The sequence below is a fragment of a genome, unplaced genomic scaffold, assembly GCF_019419815.1.
Source record: "Pyrus x bretschneideri cultivar Hongxiangsu unplaced genomic scaffold, Pyrus_bretschneideri_v1 Contig3, whole genome shotgun sequence".
NCBI lineage: Eukaryota > Viridiplantae > Streptophyta > Magnoliopsida > Rosales > Rosaceae > Pyrus > Pyrus x bretschneideri.
The window spans coordinates 6,186,436-6,201,569 of NW_025999612.1; the positions used below are offsets into that span (position 1 = coordinate 6,186,436).

At 36.7% G+C, this 15,134-nt stretch overlaps 1 protein-coding gene across 1 annotated transcript; it reads right to left on the bottom strand.

Moving 5' to 3' along the window:
• Positions 1–211: 211 nt before the first annotated feature.
• On the bottom strand, positions 212–2,528 carry LOC103949317 (cytochrome P450 78A6). The gene is made up of 2 exons (XM_009360436.3): positions 1,488–2,528; positions 212–1,154 (listed from the first exon to the last, which is right to left on the bottom strand). The coding sequence occupies exons 1-2, from the start codon at positions 2,478–2,480 to the stop codon at positions 528–530; spliced, it is 1,620 nt and encodes a 539-aa protein (XP_009358711.1). The 5' UTR covers positions 2,481–2,528; the 3' UTR covers positions 212–527.
• Between the last annotated feature and the right edge of the window lie 12,606 nt (positions 2,529–15,134).

The following is a 15,134-nucleotide window of genomic DNA, read 5'->3' on the forward strand; positions in this document are numbered from 1 at the left end:
CACTGGACCTGGGCCGCCCCTGATTTCTCATCGTTCAACATCAAAGCTTCATTCAATCCACGTTCTCTTCTCTCAACTAGTTGCTCATCTGTAATTTTCACGCTAGCTAGTTCTGTCTAAGTTGGTGAATGTGATAACTTTGAGAGGTTCTTAAAATTGTAAACTATCAAGGCAAAAACCTATTGTTTTTTATTTTATTTTATTTATAACAAAGGACAATTTGATTGCTATTACGAAAATAAACACATTACAATTAATAAGTCTTAGTCTAGTACTATAACTTATGCTTTATTGTAAGGATCACAAGCCTGACACATACTAATATTGTACGATCGAAATTAGTATATACAACCTGATGCATTAAACGAGACTTCACTTGAAGGTGTACTTCTTACAAAGAACTTCTAAACATGTATATCCTACCAAATTCTCGTCTTTGGCGGTTGGCTATGGACAAAAAGATGAACACTCCGAGTCTCGGACAAAGGGTTTTTCCGGCTGGATGTAACCGGCATGCTTTAATTTGTTTAGTTGCGCCTGCGATGCACTTGGACAGTGAGAGGGTTAGCCATTTGGCATGAAAGCCTCATCACTTCGGACAGGTCCACCGGGGCATTAGGATCCGACTTAAACCACTCAAACTCATATAGCAACAGCCCGACCCAGTAGTTTACTGTAGTCAACCCCAATACTTTCCCGGGGCAGCTCCTCCTACCCGACCCGAACGGTGCCAACCTCAAGTCAGACCCGAATACAGGGAACTGAAAGTCAGCTTCCTTGTTATTGGACACAAATCTCTCTGGCTTAAAGTCTAGTGGATCCAGCCACACTTCTGGGTCCCTGGTTATGGCCCACATGTTCACCATTGCTGTGGTCCCCGCTGGCACTTGATAGCCATCCACTATGGTATCTGTGATGGACAAGCGGGCCCAAGATAGAAGTGGACCCGGGGGATTCATTCTCAGGACTTCTTTGACCACCGCTTGCAGGTAAGGCAGGGATTGAATGTCGGATTCGACCAACGATCGTGATTTTCCCACGACGCGATCGAGCTCCTCGTGAACCTTCGATTGGATATTATGATGCATCACCATCCTTGCAAGGATCCACTCTATCAAAACGGCTATAGTATCTGTTCCTCTGAATATCATCTCCTATTGTATGAAATCAAAACATGCAACGTTAATAAATTTAAAAAGACCTGCTAAATATAGTTTATATTGAAAGTTGAAGGAAAAAGAAAATGCAAAACAAATTTACAACATAATTTAAAACTTTGTACTACTCTGTTTTTTTGAGAAACATTACACTATTATACATAAAAGCTATATTTTATACTAATTTACGTTAAAAAATTTAAGAGTTTGAACTCAATATTGAAAAAGAATATCATAATCACCTAGACAATCCACTACTTCTATCAAACATAAAATTAGACAAAATAAATATGGAAAATTAATATAAGTGTTTGAGAATTTTTTGCTTACCCAAAGAACTGAAATCATATCATTGTCGCACAACTTATCAGCTCCATCAAGAGATAGAAGAACGTCGACAAAATCATTGTTCCTAGGACCGGTTTGGGCTCTATGCTCCTGAATAATTCGGCTGACGAGCCCGTTCACTTGAGGAACGAGTTTGTTGCATCTAAGCCGGATGCCCTGGAGGTCCAGGCCGGCAAGCCAAGGAAGGTGATCGGACCAGTTCAACTTTCCCAACATATCATAACCTTCATCGACAAGTCGACTCAGCTCCTCGGTCTCTTTATTCGACGAACACAGCTCGTATTTACGTCCCAAAACTGAGCACATCATGCTGTTCAACGAAGCCTTCCTAAGTACGTCGCGGACAAGGAAGCTGTTGTTACAACTTGTCGAGATAAGGGACACCATTTGATCAGCAATCCTGGAACGGAGACCCTCGGAAGTGGAGATTTGCTTCGGGCAGAAGAGGTGGGTGGCGGCGATGCAGCGGAGAGTACGCCAGTAACTTCCGTAAGGAGCGAACCCGATTGCTCTGTTGAACATGAGACAGTACGCTGACTCTTTTATTGGACGGTTGGCGAAGACGGAGCTGTTGAGGATTTCCTTAGCTACGTCGGGGTCGCATGTGACGATGGCGCGCGTCTCGCCCATGCTAAAAGCCATGAGCCTCTTTGCGCCGAAAGCCTCCGCCGCTTTTGTGAGTTTGTGGTGAGCTAGGTTTGTCATGAGGTTCATGCTTCCTATGATTGGAAATCCACGTGGCCCGGGAATTGGGTTGGAGTTAGTGATTTCATTTTTTTCACGAGAGTTTCTTCTCTTCCATCGAATATTTCCCCACGCTGGACCTCCGGGAGAATAAGCCCAGTAGAAGACGGCCGCGCCTAGCCAAGCTGCGGCCGTGCAGAGGAACGCAACGACGGTGGTTGTGGAGGATAAGGCTTGGCATTTGGAGATGATAGCCAAAACCCATAAGCTCTCATCGATTTTTTTTTCCATGGAGGGTGGAAGAGAAAGTGTTGGTTTCCTTTTTTGTGTTGAACTATGAAGTGGGATTTTTGGGTTTATATAGAGTTTTGCAGTCACAGGTAAGAGCAGGGTTTGTAGTGTGATACTGAAAATATAAAAAAGATAACCGTTAATTTGCAAAATCAAATTTGGAATTTTTTTAAGAATAATGCTAGTAAATTTGTAGTCTAAATGACATGGTAGTTAATGATTGAATTATTACTAAGCATTGATTAATGTGTTTATTTCTTATTTGTGACATTTTTTAATTTGCAAATTTAGTTTACAAATTTAATCTTCCTAGCATTAACCAATTTTTAAACCAAATTTGCAAATCAAATGATGAAGTTGTTGATAATTAGATCATTACTTAAGTGTTGATTAACGTGCTTATTTTCTATCGGTGACATATCATTTAATTTGTAAATTTGATAAAAATTTGATCTTCCTAATATTATTTAATTATTCATATGGAAGTCACGGAACATTGGAGATCTTGGCGCAGAAATCATTTGCGTAACAGACAAGGGACATACAGCAATCGTGTGACTCGACTCTCATTTCAAGTTTAAGCCATGGTTCATATTGTGATTTTTTGGGCAGAGACTCGGAATGGTTTATATTGGCATGTGTTTTTTTATTTTTTTTTATTCTGAACAAACGATATTATCTACACTAAGGGGAGCGGGGTGGGTTTAGCCTTACAATGGGCTAACAATAATGTAATTCAAATTCGTCTTTGACAAGAATCGAATTTAAAGTCTCTCACTTATAAGTGAAAAGTAATACCACTAGAATATAATACTAAGTGACTATATTAGCATGTGTTGGCCGAGCTTAGTATAGTGTTCTGAAACTAAGAAATGCAATAAAGTGATTGGTTGTAGGCTTAATGGTGCACACCCTACCCTCCACGGGTAGGTGGTAAACGCCAAATGATTTCAAATAGTGGCATGCGCTGGGGGAACATTTTCACACCAAAATAGAATACGCTCATTAGTCCTTAAATTTTTAATTTGTGAAAAATATCAAACTGATCAAGTAAATTGTTGGAATGAGTTATAATAATATATTGGTTAATTTAAATCTTTTAATTTTATATCTACAGTATCGAATTTGTGTTACTAGGATTTTTTTTTTGTTTCCAATTCAGGTTAGGAAAAAGCGAGTTAGCCAGCTAGACAAGTTGGAAAGATATGTGAAAGAGAGACAGAAAAAAAATTAGAGAAATTATAATGACATGTGGGCGATGTTTGAAGAAAATACAAATTTGGTTTGTGTAAAATTATATTACTGCTCATAATTTTACTTTATAATAGAAGGCCAAACTGTTTGTCATCCTCTTTTAATTGACAAAGAAAATTTTATTATTTAATAGTTTAGATATATATTTGTAATTGGTAAAAGATTGATTGTCGCATGAAGAATTTTATTTTTGTAACTGTGACCAGTAACCCATGCATGATCGTCCACGCCCCTCTTGAGTATTGACGAGAAAGAAATAATTTATCAAACTTTCCTCTTTTCTTTCCCTGTAAGAGTTCTTCCCTCTATTTGAGGGTGCTTCTCACCATATTGTGTGAGTGATTTCCCGATCGTGCTTCCGTTTGGTACCGCCGATCCTAGCTACGGCTGGGATCAGTGGGTGGTTTTTTGTTTTTGCTTTTTCTTTCTTCTCCCCTTCCATCTGCTCATGGTCTTTCTCCATTTCCTTTGGTTTTTTTGCTTTTGTTTTTTCTTTCTTCTCCCCTTCCATCTGCTGATGGTTCTTCTCCTTTTCCTCTCTGGCTTTTCCCATCCTCCAACCCCCGTGGGTATCTTTTTTCATGGCCCTTCCGTGCTTTGTTTTTTAGCAATGGTTTCTGTAGAGTTCATGTGTAGAGTTCCGGTGTTGTATCCGGCTCGGGTGTTTCTCACACCACCACGTTCTCCTTGTTGTCTGCCGTTCACGACTGTGTTGCTTGGGATTCCCAAAGCTTCTTTCCGATGGTTGGCTTTTCTCTCGACTATCTCTTGTTAATGGCTGTGTGCAGGTGGCGCCTGTGGAGGTGATGATTGGCGGTGGACGGAGGATTGGATGGCTGGCTGCTTCTCGGATTGGCAGTGGAGAGGACAATGGATGTTTCTTAAATGTTCGTTTTTGTTTGGGCTTCACTGTTGTTGGGCTCATTTTCTGTGTTTTCTTTGTTTTTAGGTCTGTTTTTTTTTGTTTGTTTCTAGAAATAAACTGAACCTTTGTTTTGTGTGTTAGTGTGTGTTTGTTTTAATAAAAGCTCGGCCACTTTCCCCCAAAAAAAAAAAAAAAGAAATAATTTATCGAAGCCCTATTCGTAAGTGAATGTAACTACTTTATCATTGCAGTTAAAAATAGTTACAGGTTTTTTAAGTTGGTTAAACTGTACTCGCATTCAAGAAAAAGTATATAATAGTCGTATAAGGACAATGTTTTGTCATTTTAATCCTTAAACCGGCACCTTAACAGTTTTTTTTGAACGGAGATTCTCTCCGGATCCTCTTTGTGAGGATCTTAGGGATCCATAAATCATGTTCATTCATCGTACATCGTGTAGTTAGTTTTCGTCAGGTACTATTTATATTTAAATTTAAAAAAACAAGTTTAAAATGATTTCTGACCGCACAATGCATGATCAACGGACACGATTTATGGATCAGGATCCTCGCAAGTGGATCCGGAGAGGATATATACTCGTTCATTTTTTTTTTGTCGAAACAATTACCTTAACATTTGAGTTATATATAATTGTTGGTTCATTTTGTTAGTTTAAACTGTAATGAAGAAAAATGAGTAATATTACATTTGTATTACCTCTTTAACTGTTATAGGGCCCAACAACACAACTACCCAAAGCTTTGTTAATTTAATTACTAGCATATGGGCACATACAAAGTGTGTGAGAAAATTTTTTATTTTTGTTTTTGAAATAGAAGGAGAGAGGAGGAGAGTGATAGAAAATGTGGGAATAAGAAGTTTTTTTTTATTTTTTATTTTTAATTTTTTTTAAATTAGAGATATGTTAGGATTTCATGTCGGTGAGGCTTTGAAAAGAAACAGAAAAATTTGGTTGTGTGAAATTACATTTCTGCTCCATATTTCTTATTCATGTTCTGTTTTAATTAGAGGTTTAAACTCATAATTTCTTAGGATTTTAGTAGAGATATCGATAACCAGAAGTAAGTACTTCACCACTGCATCCATAAATTTGGTTCGTGTTGTTAGTTAATTTTTACTCAAGGAACTGTATACATGATGGTCACATGATGACTTTGTACTGTTAGTTCAAATTATATTAGTAAGTGCGCACAATTACTGAAGGTGGTTGATAGGATTTTTACCACCTGCAAAAGTAGTGAGAAAAACACTTAAAAATACTTGTAAGAGAACAAGGTAATTGTAATATAACAACTCAAATAAGATCGTTCTCTACAATGATTGAATGAATAATTTGTACTTAAAACTAGTCCTTAATTCTTGTTTAAAAACTGATTTGAGAAAAGTATTTGAAACTGTGAGTTCAATTAAAGAAAACCGAAAACAAATAATTGATATTGATTTATAATTAAAACTGGCAGGAAGAATAAAATAAAAATAGTTTTGGAAAAATTAAAGGTAAGAAACACTAGGGTTTAATAATCGCCATCGACAATCCTATGTAGTTTTACCAATTATTTATGAATTACACATGCAACTTTGAAGCTTAAATTTTCCTTACACATATTCTTCTCGTAATATTCAACTAATAACATATATCTAACATGCAATTTGTTTAATTATTCATGAATGCTCCAGAATATTCAGTACTCTGGATATTTTAACCATTAAATCTTATTTATTTATTTATTTAAAAAAAAAGAAGATCTAATAGTAATGCTATTCATACCATATTTTTGTACCACATTTTCATACCACCTTAGGTGGCATTTCATGTGAACAGCTATACCATTTGAATTAATGAAAATTTTAAATTTAGTTCATTATTTAATAAACTAATAATTAAGAAAAACTAGTTAATTAATTGATGATTGTAGTATATGATGAGTCTTTCTCCTTCCTTTCCTTGGGTTTTGCAAATTTTTCAAATGATGTGGCTGTCCACATCAGATGCCACCTAAAGTGGTATAGAAATGTGGTATAAAAATATGGTATGGATAGCATTACTCGTAACAATATGCCCGCAATATGTCCATACTCGGTAGTATCCTAGAAAGTCCCTTACTACGCTCTATCTCACCCACTCATAGACCTAGCTATCACATAAGCCATTCCTAACACTCAACCTTACGTTTGGTCTTCAATCCTCCATGTACTATCTGGTCATGGAAGAAGAAGCCTCAATGGTCAAACTTAATCTCTTCGGCCTCGCTATTTTCTCCCACCCCACCACTCCCACCACCACATTCACTACGGTCTCCTCACCGCATCCAAAGCTTACATTAATATTAATTTACTTCTTGAATTTCATTTACGAGTATCAAACCAAGCTTGAATATATATAGAAGAAGAAGAAGATAACAGACTTAGAGAGGGAGAGACAGAGAGAGAAAATACTTGGAGAAGAAGTAATTTGTTTGTTTTAATTCTTTTCATTAACTGTTTATATCATCCTTATAGTATATATACACCTAATGTTGCTTACACTATAAGCTAACTGTTTAACAAACTACTAACTACTTGTCTAATCTTATGACACTTGTCAAGAGTATAGCCCTTAGATTGATTATTCCTTACATCCTCTCTCAATCTCAGGGGTAGCAAAACTGAGTCTGAGATTGGTATAGTGAGTCTTGAATAATGGAGCATACAACCCTTAAGTTAAGATATCTGCAAACTGCTCAAAGGGAAGAGACAAATTGAACCAACAACAATCTTTTAGCCACCCGTTCTCTCACAAAGTGAACATCAATTTCAATATGTTTTGTGCGCTGATGCTAAACAGGATTACATGTAAGAGCAATTGTAGAGAGATTATCACAATAAAGAGTAGGTGTACCACAAATGGAAACTTGCAAAAACCTTAACAATTGCTTGATCCAATCGATCTCAGCAGTTGTGGAAGATAATGCTCGATACTCTGCCTCATTGGAGGAATGAGATACAATATTTTATTTCTTTGAGGACCAGGAGATAAGATTAGAACCAAGAAAGACAACCAGTCCTGTAATGGATCGATGATCATTGGGATCCCCTGCCTAATCAACATCGCTAAAAGCTTGTAAATCCAATCCTCCTTTGGTATAATGCAAACCACATCTTTTAGTAGCTTTTAGATAGCGCATAATCCTTTTTACTGCCACAAAGTGAGCTTCCATAGGGCACTGCATAAACTAAGAAACCTGATGTACTGCAAATGCAATATCAGGCCGAGTGAAAGTGAGGTATTGAATGGCTCCTACAAGACTTCTATACAATGCTGGATTATTATATGGCTTCCCATCATCTTTCAGCAACCGATTATAGGGTAAGCAAGGAGTAGCACATGGTTTAGACATCTCTATTCCAGATTTAAGAAGCAAATCAGTAACATACTTATCTTGAGATAAAAATAATCCATCATTCTCATGAATAACTTGAATCCCAAGAAAGTAATGCAACGACCCGAGATCCTTAATATCAAAGTCTTGAGCAAGGGCATGAATAACATCTAAAATAGCTTGAGAAGCACTACCCGTGATGATAATATCATCACCATACTGTAATAGGATCACAACAGAACCATTCATAACTTTAACAAACAAAGATGAATCACTATAGGTAGATTGAAACCCCAAAGATGGTAAGAAACTAGTAAATCTCTCATTCCATGCCCTATAAGGACTTGTGCAACTTACAAACTTAATCATTGTGAGTAGAATCCAGAAAACATGGAGGTTGAGCCATATAAACTTCCTCTTTTAACACACCATGCAAAAAAACATTTTTCACATCAAGTTGGCGAAGGGTCCAATTAAATTGAGTAGCCAAGGCAAGTACTAACCTTACTGTAGTGGGTTTAACAACGGGACTAAACGTCTCACCATAGTCAATTCTTTTTTCTTGATTGTAACCCTTTGCAACCAATCAAACCTTATACCTCCCTATAGAACCATATGCATTCTTTTTAATCTTGAAAACCCACTTGCAGCCAACTAAATTCTTGTGAGGAGGAAGAGAGACAAGAGACCAAGTGCCTTGACTATGGAGGCACTCAACTCATTTTTCATTGCAGCCAACCATATTGGAGACTTAAAAGCAGATTTGTATGTTGCATGTTCTACTTTAGTTATAGATCAGCATCACCATGTTCATGAACAGAAGGTAATAAAGCAATCTTTTTAGAGATCCCACTCTTGGATCGAGTCTGCATAGGATGCAAATTTAATGGTGGTATAGACAAAACCACCTGAAGTTGATCCATTTGGAAATCAGGAACCACAGAGAGTGAAGTAGAGGATTATTGAGCAATGGGTGATGTAGCAATGGAAGAACTAGAGCTGGAATCATTTAGAGATGTAGAAGCATTGTTGTTTAATTCTTTAGAATTAGTCATAGTTGGCACAGATTCAGTACTTGGTGATGGTGACACTGATAATGATGAGGAAGTGGGCATAGATTCAAAACTGGGATGAACTATGACATTATTAAGGGTTGGGATTGGTGCAGGTATAGAGGTTTGCATAGTAGGTAATATAGTAGACACTGATGATGAGGATTTAGAGACCAAAGTAGAATATGGGAACTCGGTCTCATCAAACAGAACATGGCGAGATATATAAACTTTCTTTGTATTGACCTCAAAACAAATGTAACCCTTATACTTGGAAGCATACCCTAGGAAGATGCACTTGGTGGTCCTAGGTTGTAGTTTGTTATGTGTATAGGGCCTAAGTAAAGGCTAGCATGAACAACCAAATACTCTGAGGTGATGAATCTTAGGAATAGAAGTAAACAAGACCTCAAAAGGAGATTTATTGTGCAAAGTGGAAGAAGGCATTCGATTGAGGAGGTAGACTGAAGTTTGACAAGCAAATGACCAAAAAGAAGGTAGTAAAGAAGTTGTCTGTAAAAGAGTAATGGATGTCTCTATAATATGTCTATGTTTTCTCTCGGCAAGCCCGTTTTGCTCCGGAGTATGTGGACAAGACATGTGATGAATAATGCCTTTGTCCACCAAATTTTTTTGAAAGGATTTGCTTATACATTCATCCCCACCATTAGACTGCAACACTTTAACAGAAGCATTGAATTGATTGACAATGAAATTATAAAAAGAGACAAAGGTAGTACTAACATCACTTTTATTGCAAATTGGGAAAATCCAATAAAACCTAGTACACTCATCTATAAAAGTAACATAGTATTTGAAGCCTTTAACAAAAACAGAAGGAGCCAGGCCCCAAACATCACTAAGCACAATCTCAAAAGGTTTTATAGATTTGGATGAAAACACAGGAACTGGTAGTTTACTAAACTTGCCCTCTAAACATGTAGAACAAACACTAGGTAAAGAATCAAAAGTATGAGGAACATTTGACTTTTGAAGGATTTGAGAGACTATGGGATTAGATGGATGGCCTAATCTGTGGTGCCAAAGCCGTGATGTAACTTGCTGTCCAAGATAGGCAGCTGCATAAGCTTTCTTTACTGAAACAGAAGTTGATGGAGAAATGATTGGATATAACCCATTACTGCACTGCCATTTGTATAAAATCCTCCCTATGGTTTTGTCCTGAATCCAGAAACAAAAGGCATAAAAAATTAACCAGCAAATATTGTCCAAACAGATACGATGGACATATAATAGATTCTGTGTCAATTTGGGAACATATAGAACATACTTTAATTGAAAAGACTGCAATGGAGTATGAAGAGTGGAATGACCAATATGAGAAATAGGTAAACCTACACCATTAGCTGTTTGAATAGATTCATGAGAGGGATATGGTGTAGCAAGTGAAAGATTGGACAAATCAATGATCATATGATTTGTAGCTCCAGTATCTGTGATCTAAACTTGTTAAGGTGGTGTAGATGGCAAATGGGGTGCATCTGAATTATCATGGTTATGCTTGACATATATGGCTGTCATTGGTGAGGAAGAACATTTCTAAAAGCAGAACTCAACACTATGATTTGGGTTACCACAGATTTGACAGGCATTAGACTGAGCAACATTTCAAAATCTGCAAGTGATAGCATGTGATTAGTCTTGCCACAAATCTGACACTCTTAAGAAAATCGAAACCTACATGTATCAGCCAAATGATTTGTTTTTCCACAAATTTGGCAAGGAATAAGAGGAGTTGTTCCAAACTGTGCAGCCAAGCCAAGAGTACCTGAACCTGAATTACCATTCTTGAAAAATGGTTTGGAGTTATTGAACCTAGTATTTAAATTGGATCTGCCTTTGTTCCTATTGTTGAAAGATTTGTAGCTAGAGTTGGTGTTATACGAAGAATATGGCCTACTAGATTGAGGCTGTGACTAAAAAGCGGAGGGTTTTGGAGATTGAGCCACTAATGCATTGAGCATAGAAGCAGTATTAAGAGTCTCAAGCATGGTTTCTTTTGCAAGCAACTGTGACCTAAGATCCTTCAATCAAAAAACTGATGCATGCCCCCTTGTTAGACTAAATTGTGTTGTACTTAGAGGATAGGCCATTGAGGGTAAGGATCACAATGTCATCATCCTCAAAATAAACCCCAACAGCTGACAGACAATCCCTAGCTTCTTTAATTCTTTGAAGATACACAGTGATAAAATCAATACCTTTCTTGATAGTTTACAACTCAGACTTCATCTGAAAAATGCTTGTCTAAGTAATAGTGGAGAATTGTTCTTTGAGTCGAGTCCACAAGTCTCGAGCACTTGTACTACCAATTGCACAGGAAATCGCTGGTGGAAATAGAGTAGCAGTGATGAGTTGCATCAATGCTCGATCATGCATCCTCCAAACTAAGTAGTCATCTGATTCCTTATGAACAAGAGACAGATCTGATGGTTGCCCAGAGGAAGGCTCTAAATCTCTAGAGTTAGAAGCAAGAAACCAAGGAGGACATGGGGTAGACCCATCAACAAAACCCATAATTCCATGGCCTTCTAATAAGAGTTGCATTTGAAAATGCCAAGTTAGGTAATTGGTATCATCCAATTTCATGGTTACAGAGGTGGAAACCGCTGAAATGAGAGAGGTCATAGGAGACTGCAATATCTGCAACTGAGTGGTGGTCACCATTGTTGATTAACAAGAAGACGATTCTCAGAGAACAAAACACAAACAATTGGCGTGCACAACCAGAATCGAAGAATGCGATCCCAAAATTAGAGAGAAGAAATCCTAAATCAGAAAGAATACAATTCAAGAAATCAAGAATCCAATTCAAGAAGAATACAGTAGCGGAAGCAAAGAATCCAAGATAGAAGAATGGCCTAGACTTTATACTTGCACCGAAACAAATGCTGATGAAGCTGGAGTGGTGATTGATACCATGTTAACCAAGCTTGAACATATACAGAAGAAAAAGCAGATAGCAAACTTAGAGAGGAAGGGACAGAGAGAGGGAGAGAATAATTGGAGAAGAAGTAATCTGTTTGTTTTGATTCTTTTCATTAACTGTTTACATCATCCTTATAGTATATATACAACTAATGTTGCTTACACTATAAGCTAATTGTTTAACAAACTACTAACTACTTATCTAATCTTATGACACTAATCAAGAGTATAGCCCTTAGATTGATTACTCCTTACATACTATACATTTAACTGTACGTAAAGCCAAGTATTCAATTACCCAGGAACAATCAGTAACAGTGACATGGCTGCCTGATTCTTACACGTGTCCGACCTGACTTTGATGTTGATGCTACCTTGCCTATCGTTCCCTGTTTTGTTGTACTCCTATAACTTCCCTGACCGCCACGACTTTTATACAACGGGGCATGCAGCAGCAGCATGAGGGTGGCTCCCATGCAATGCATAATGCAGTGGTGAGACCCTGTGGCCCAGTGGTTGCGTATTATTCTGGCTGCTTTGCTTATTGCATCTGCATGTGACATGCAGTGGCCTAACCCTGATTTTCCTACGCACCAAAGCTCCTTCTTCAGCCTCCACGCATATTCTCCGCTGAAAGGGAATGTCATCAACTACTTGAATTATATTTTGTAAACTACATGATGCGGCAGTTGATAGTTGAATTTCTTATTTAAATAATTAAACAAAGTATCTAACTATCAATCGTCACATTTTATGATTTACAAAGCATAATTTATAAACATGGTTTCCCTAACATTTTCTCTTCTAAAGATACCTTGCATGGGCAGCCCTCTCACGGTAACTCAGGGGTGGGTAGGGAATTCTAATTTGCACCATTCCATACATAGTACACGAGTAAAAGTCGCAATATAGTCCAAGGAGGTTTGTTTCCTCATGCTAGCTTTTGCGATTCAAGATGGGTCCTCCACTGAAACACCCCTGACCATTGGTTCCAGATGCATGGTGAAGATTTATTAATATATTCACAAGTAATTAACACCAAAATCTAGTACGAAGAATTAAATACTTTTTCCTGGTTGTTTTTACTCTTGACAATACGAAATCTAAAATCCCTAAATCATTCAAATTGGAAGTCAGCTCGATTTCAAAATTTTCCATTTTCGACGGTAACTATTGTTCAATTTTGAGTATGAACCCCTTTTGAAATAGACTCAAAGGTGACTGGTTCGCTAGAAAACTGAAAAACTCACCGGAAACTGGGTAAACTTTAAACGTTCATAACTTCTTCAATAATCAACGAAATCGAGTGATTTAAAAAACGAAAATCATACTTCTCGATGAGAAAAAGAGAATGGTATCTTTCTCGATGGCTAAATCGCCATGGTTTGGCTGGTAAACGGCTTGAAAGTGGCTAACTCGAAAATGGTTAGCCATTTTCCAGTCATTTTCCGGCCAAACCACGGTGAATTAGCAGTCACGAAAGGTACCATTCTCTTCGTCTCATTGAGAAGTATGATTTTCGTTTCTGAATCACTCGATTTCGTTGAGTATTGAAGAAGTTATGAACATTTAAAGTTTACCTAGTTTCCGGTGAGTTTTCCGGTTTTCTAGTGAATCAGTCACCTTTGAGGCTATTTTCCTGCCATCTCTGGCAACCATTGGGCTTCCAAATGATATAATCTTGTTATACACTTTCCTATCTTCATTTTGATATATTATGGGTCGAATTGGGTTAAGAAACGATTGAGTTATGAAGCTTTGAAAATTTCCCAAAGAGTTTTTAACGGAAATACCAAAATGATGGATGGTAGACAATTTCAGGGACCATTTCTATTGATTTTCAGTCTCAGGGATCAAAGTGATGAGTTATGCAAATCTCAGGGACCATTTTCGCTATTTAGCCTTTGAAATACATGTAGCATAAATTATCTATGTAATTTTTTATGACTAGAAATAACCAAACCTAGTTAGTCTTTTACTGTTTTGGTAATGGTAATAGTTTTAAGTCCTAAACTATAACAAACTGAACAATCAAGTTAACATTACTTCGGTTTAGACCTAGATCAAATTGAAAGAATAAAATCCTCCTAGTTAGGATTTCTTGTTCTACAGGTATTGCAAGTTATTTTCAATTTGATTTTCTTACTTTTTAAAGAATCCTAATCGTTGAAGCTCAAAACTTCAAATTCAATAGATATGAGAGCATTTCATAATTAATACAAGCTTATCAAAAGAAATCTTAATACCTACACCCACAGTTCTAATATTAGCTCTACAAGTTTTAGTAATTGGGTATCATTTATCAATAAAGGTAAGTTAGGGAGACTAAATTTTGTAAAGTAAATGACATGAAAGTTTACAATTGAATTATTACTTAAGTGTTCATTAACATGTACTTATTTTTTATTGATGACATATCATTTAGTTCGTAAATTTAGTCTACATATTTGATTTATCAATAATCACGGTTCTAATAATATTCCACAAGTTTGCTTGGACGACAAACCTTATCAAAAGAAATCTCAATGACCACCCACGTTAAAAAGTGAGAAGACATAGAATTGACCATACTGTTCTATTTTCTGTTCAAGAGATTTGGCTTTAAATGGTTATAAACTTATAAACGACGAGAGTCCTTGTTGCTCGATAGATCGATTGATTGAGATGTTCTGATACATGTATAATCAGATCCAAGACATCAATAATTGATGGCCTCATGTGTCTGCACTATAATTGTTCATAATTTTGTTCAATATATAAGGCAAAATAAAAACCTCTGTTTACGTAATTCACACTAGATTTTGGTTTGCCATCTTAGTTTAGGAAAAAAAAAAAAAAAGTTTTTATCACGAATGTTCTTTGAAATTAACCCACATCATCAAGATGATCTCCAAAATTGAAAATTGATCAATATAGTCCCTGAAAATAGGTCTTGCAAATCAATGTGGTCATTCCGTCATAATTCTATCAAAAAATTTATTATGTGCTGATGTGGAATATAATTGAGTCCCACAAGTTGTTATTATCACAAATAATCCTTGAAATTGGCCAACATATCAAAATGGTCCCTCAAATTAAAACTTGATTAATGTAGTCCTAGAAATAGGTGTCTCAAATTAATGTGGTCCTTTCGTTACAATTCTGTCAAAAATAT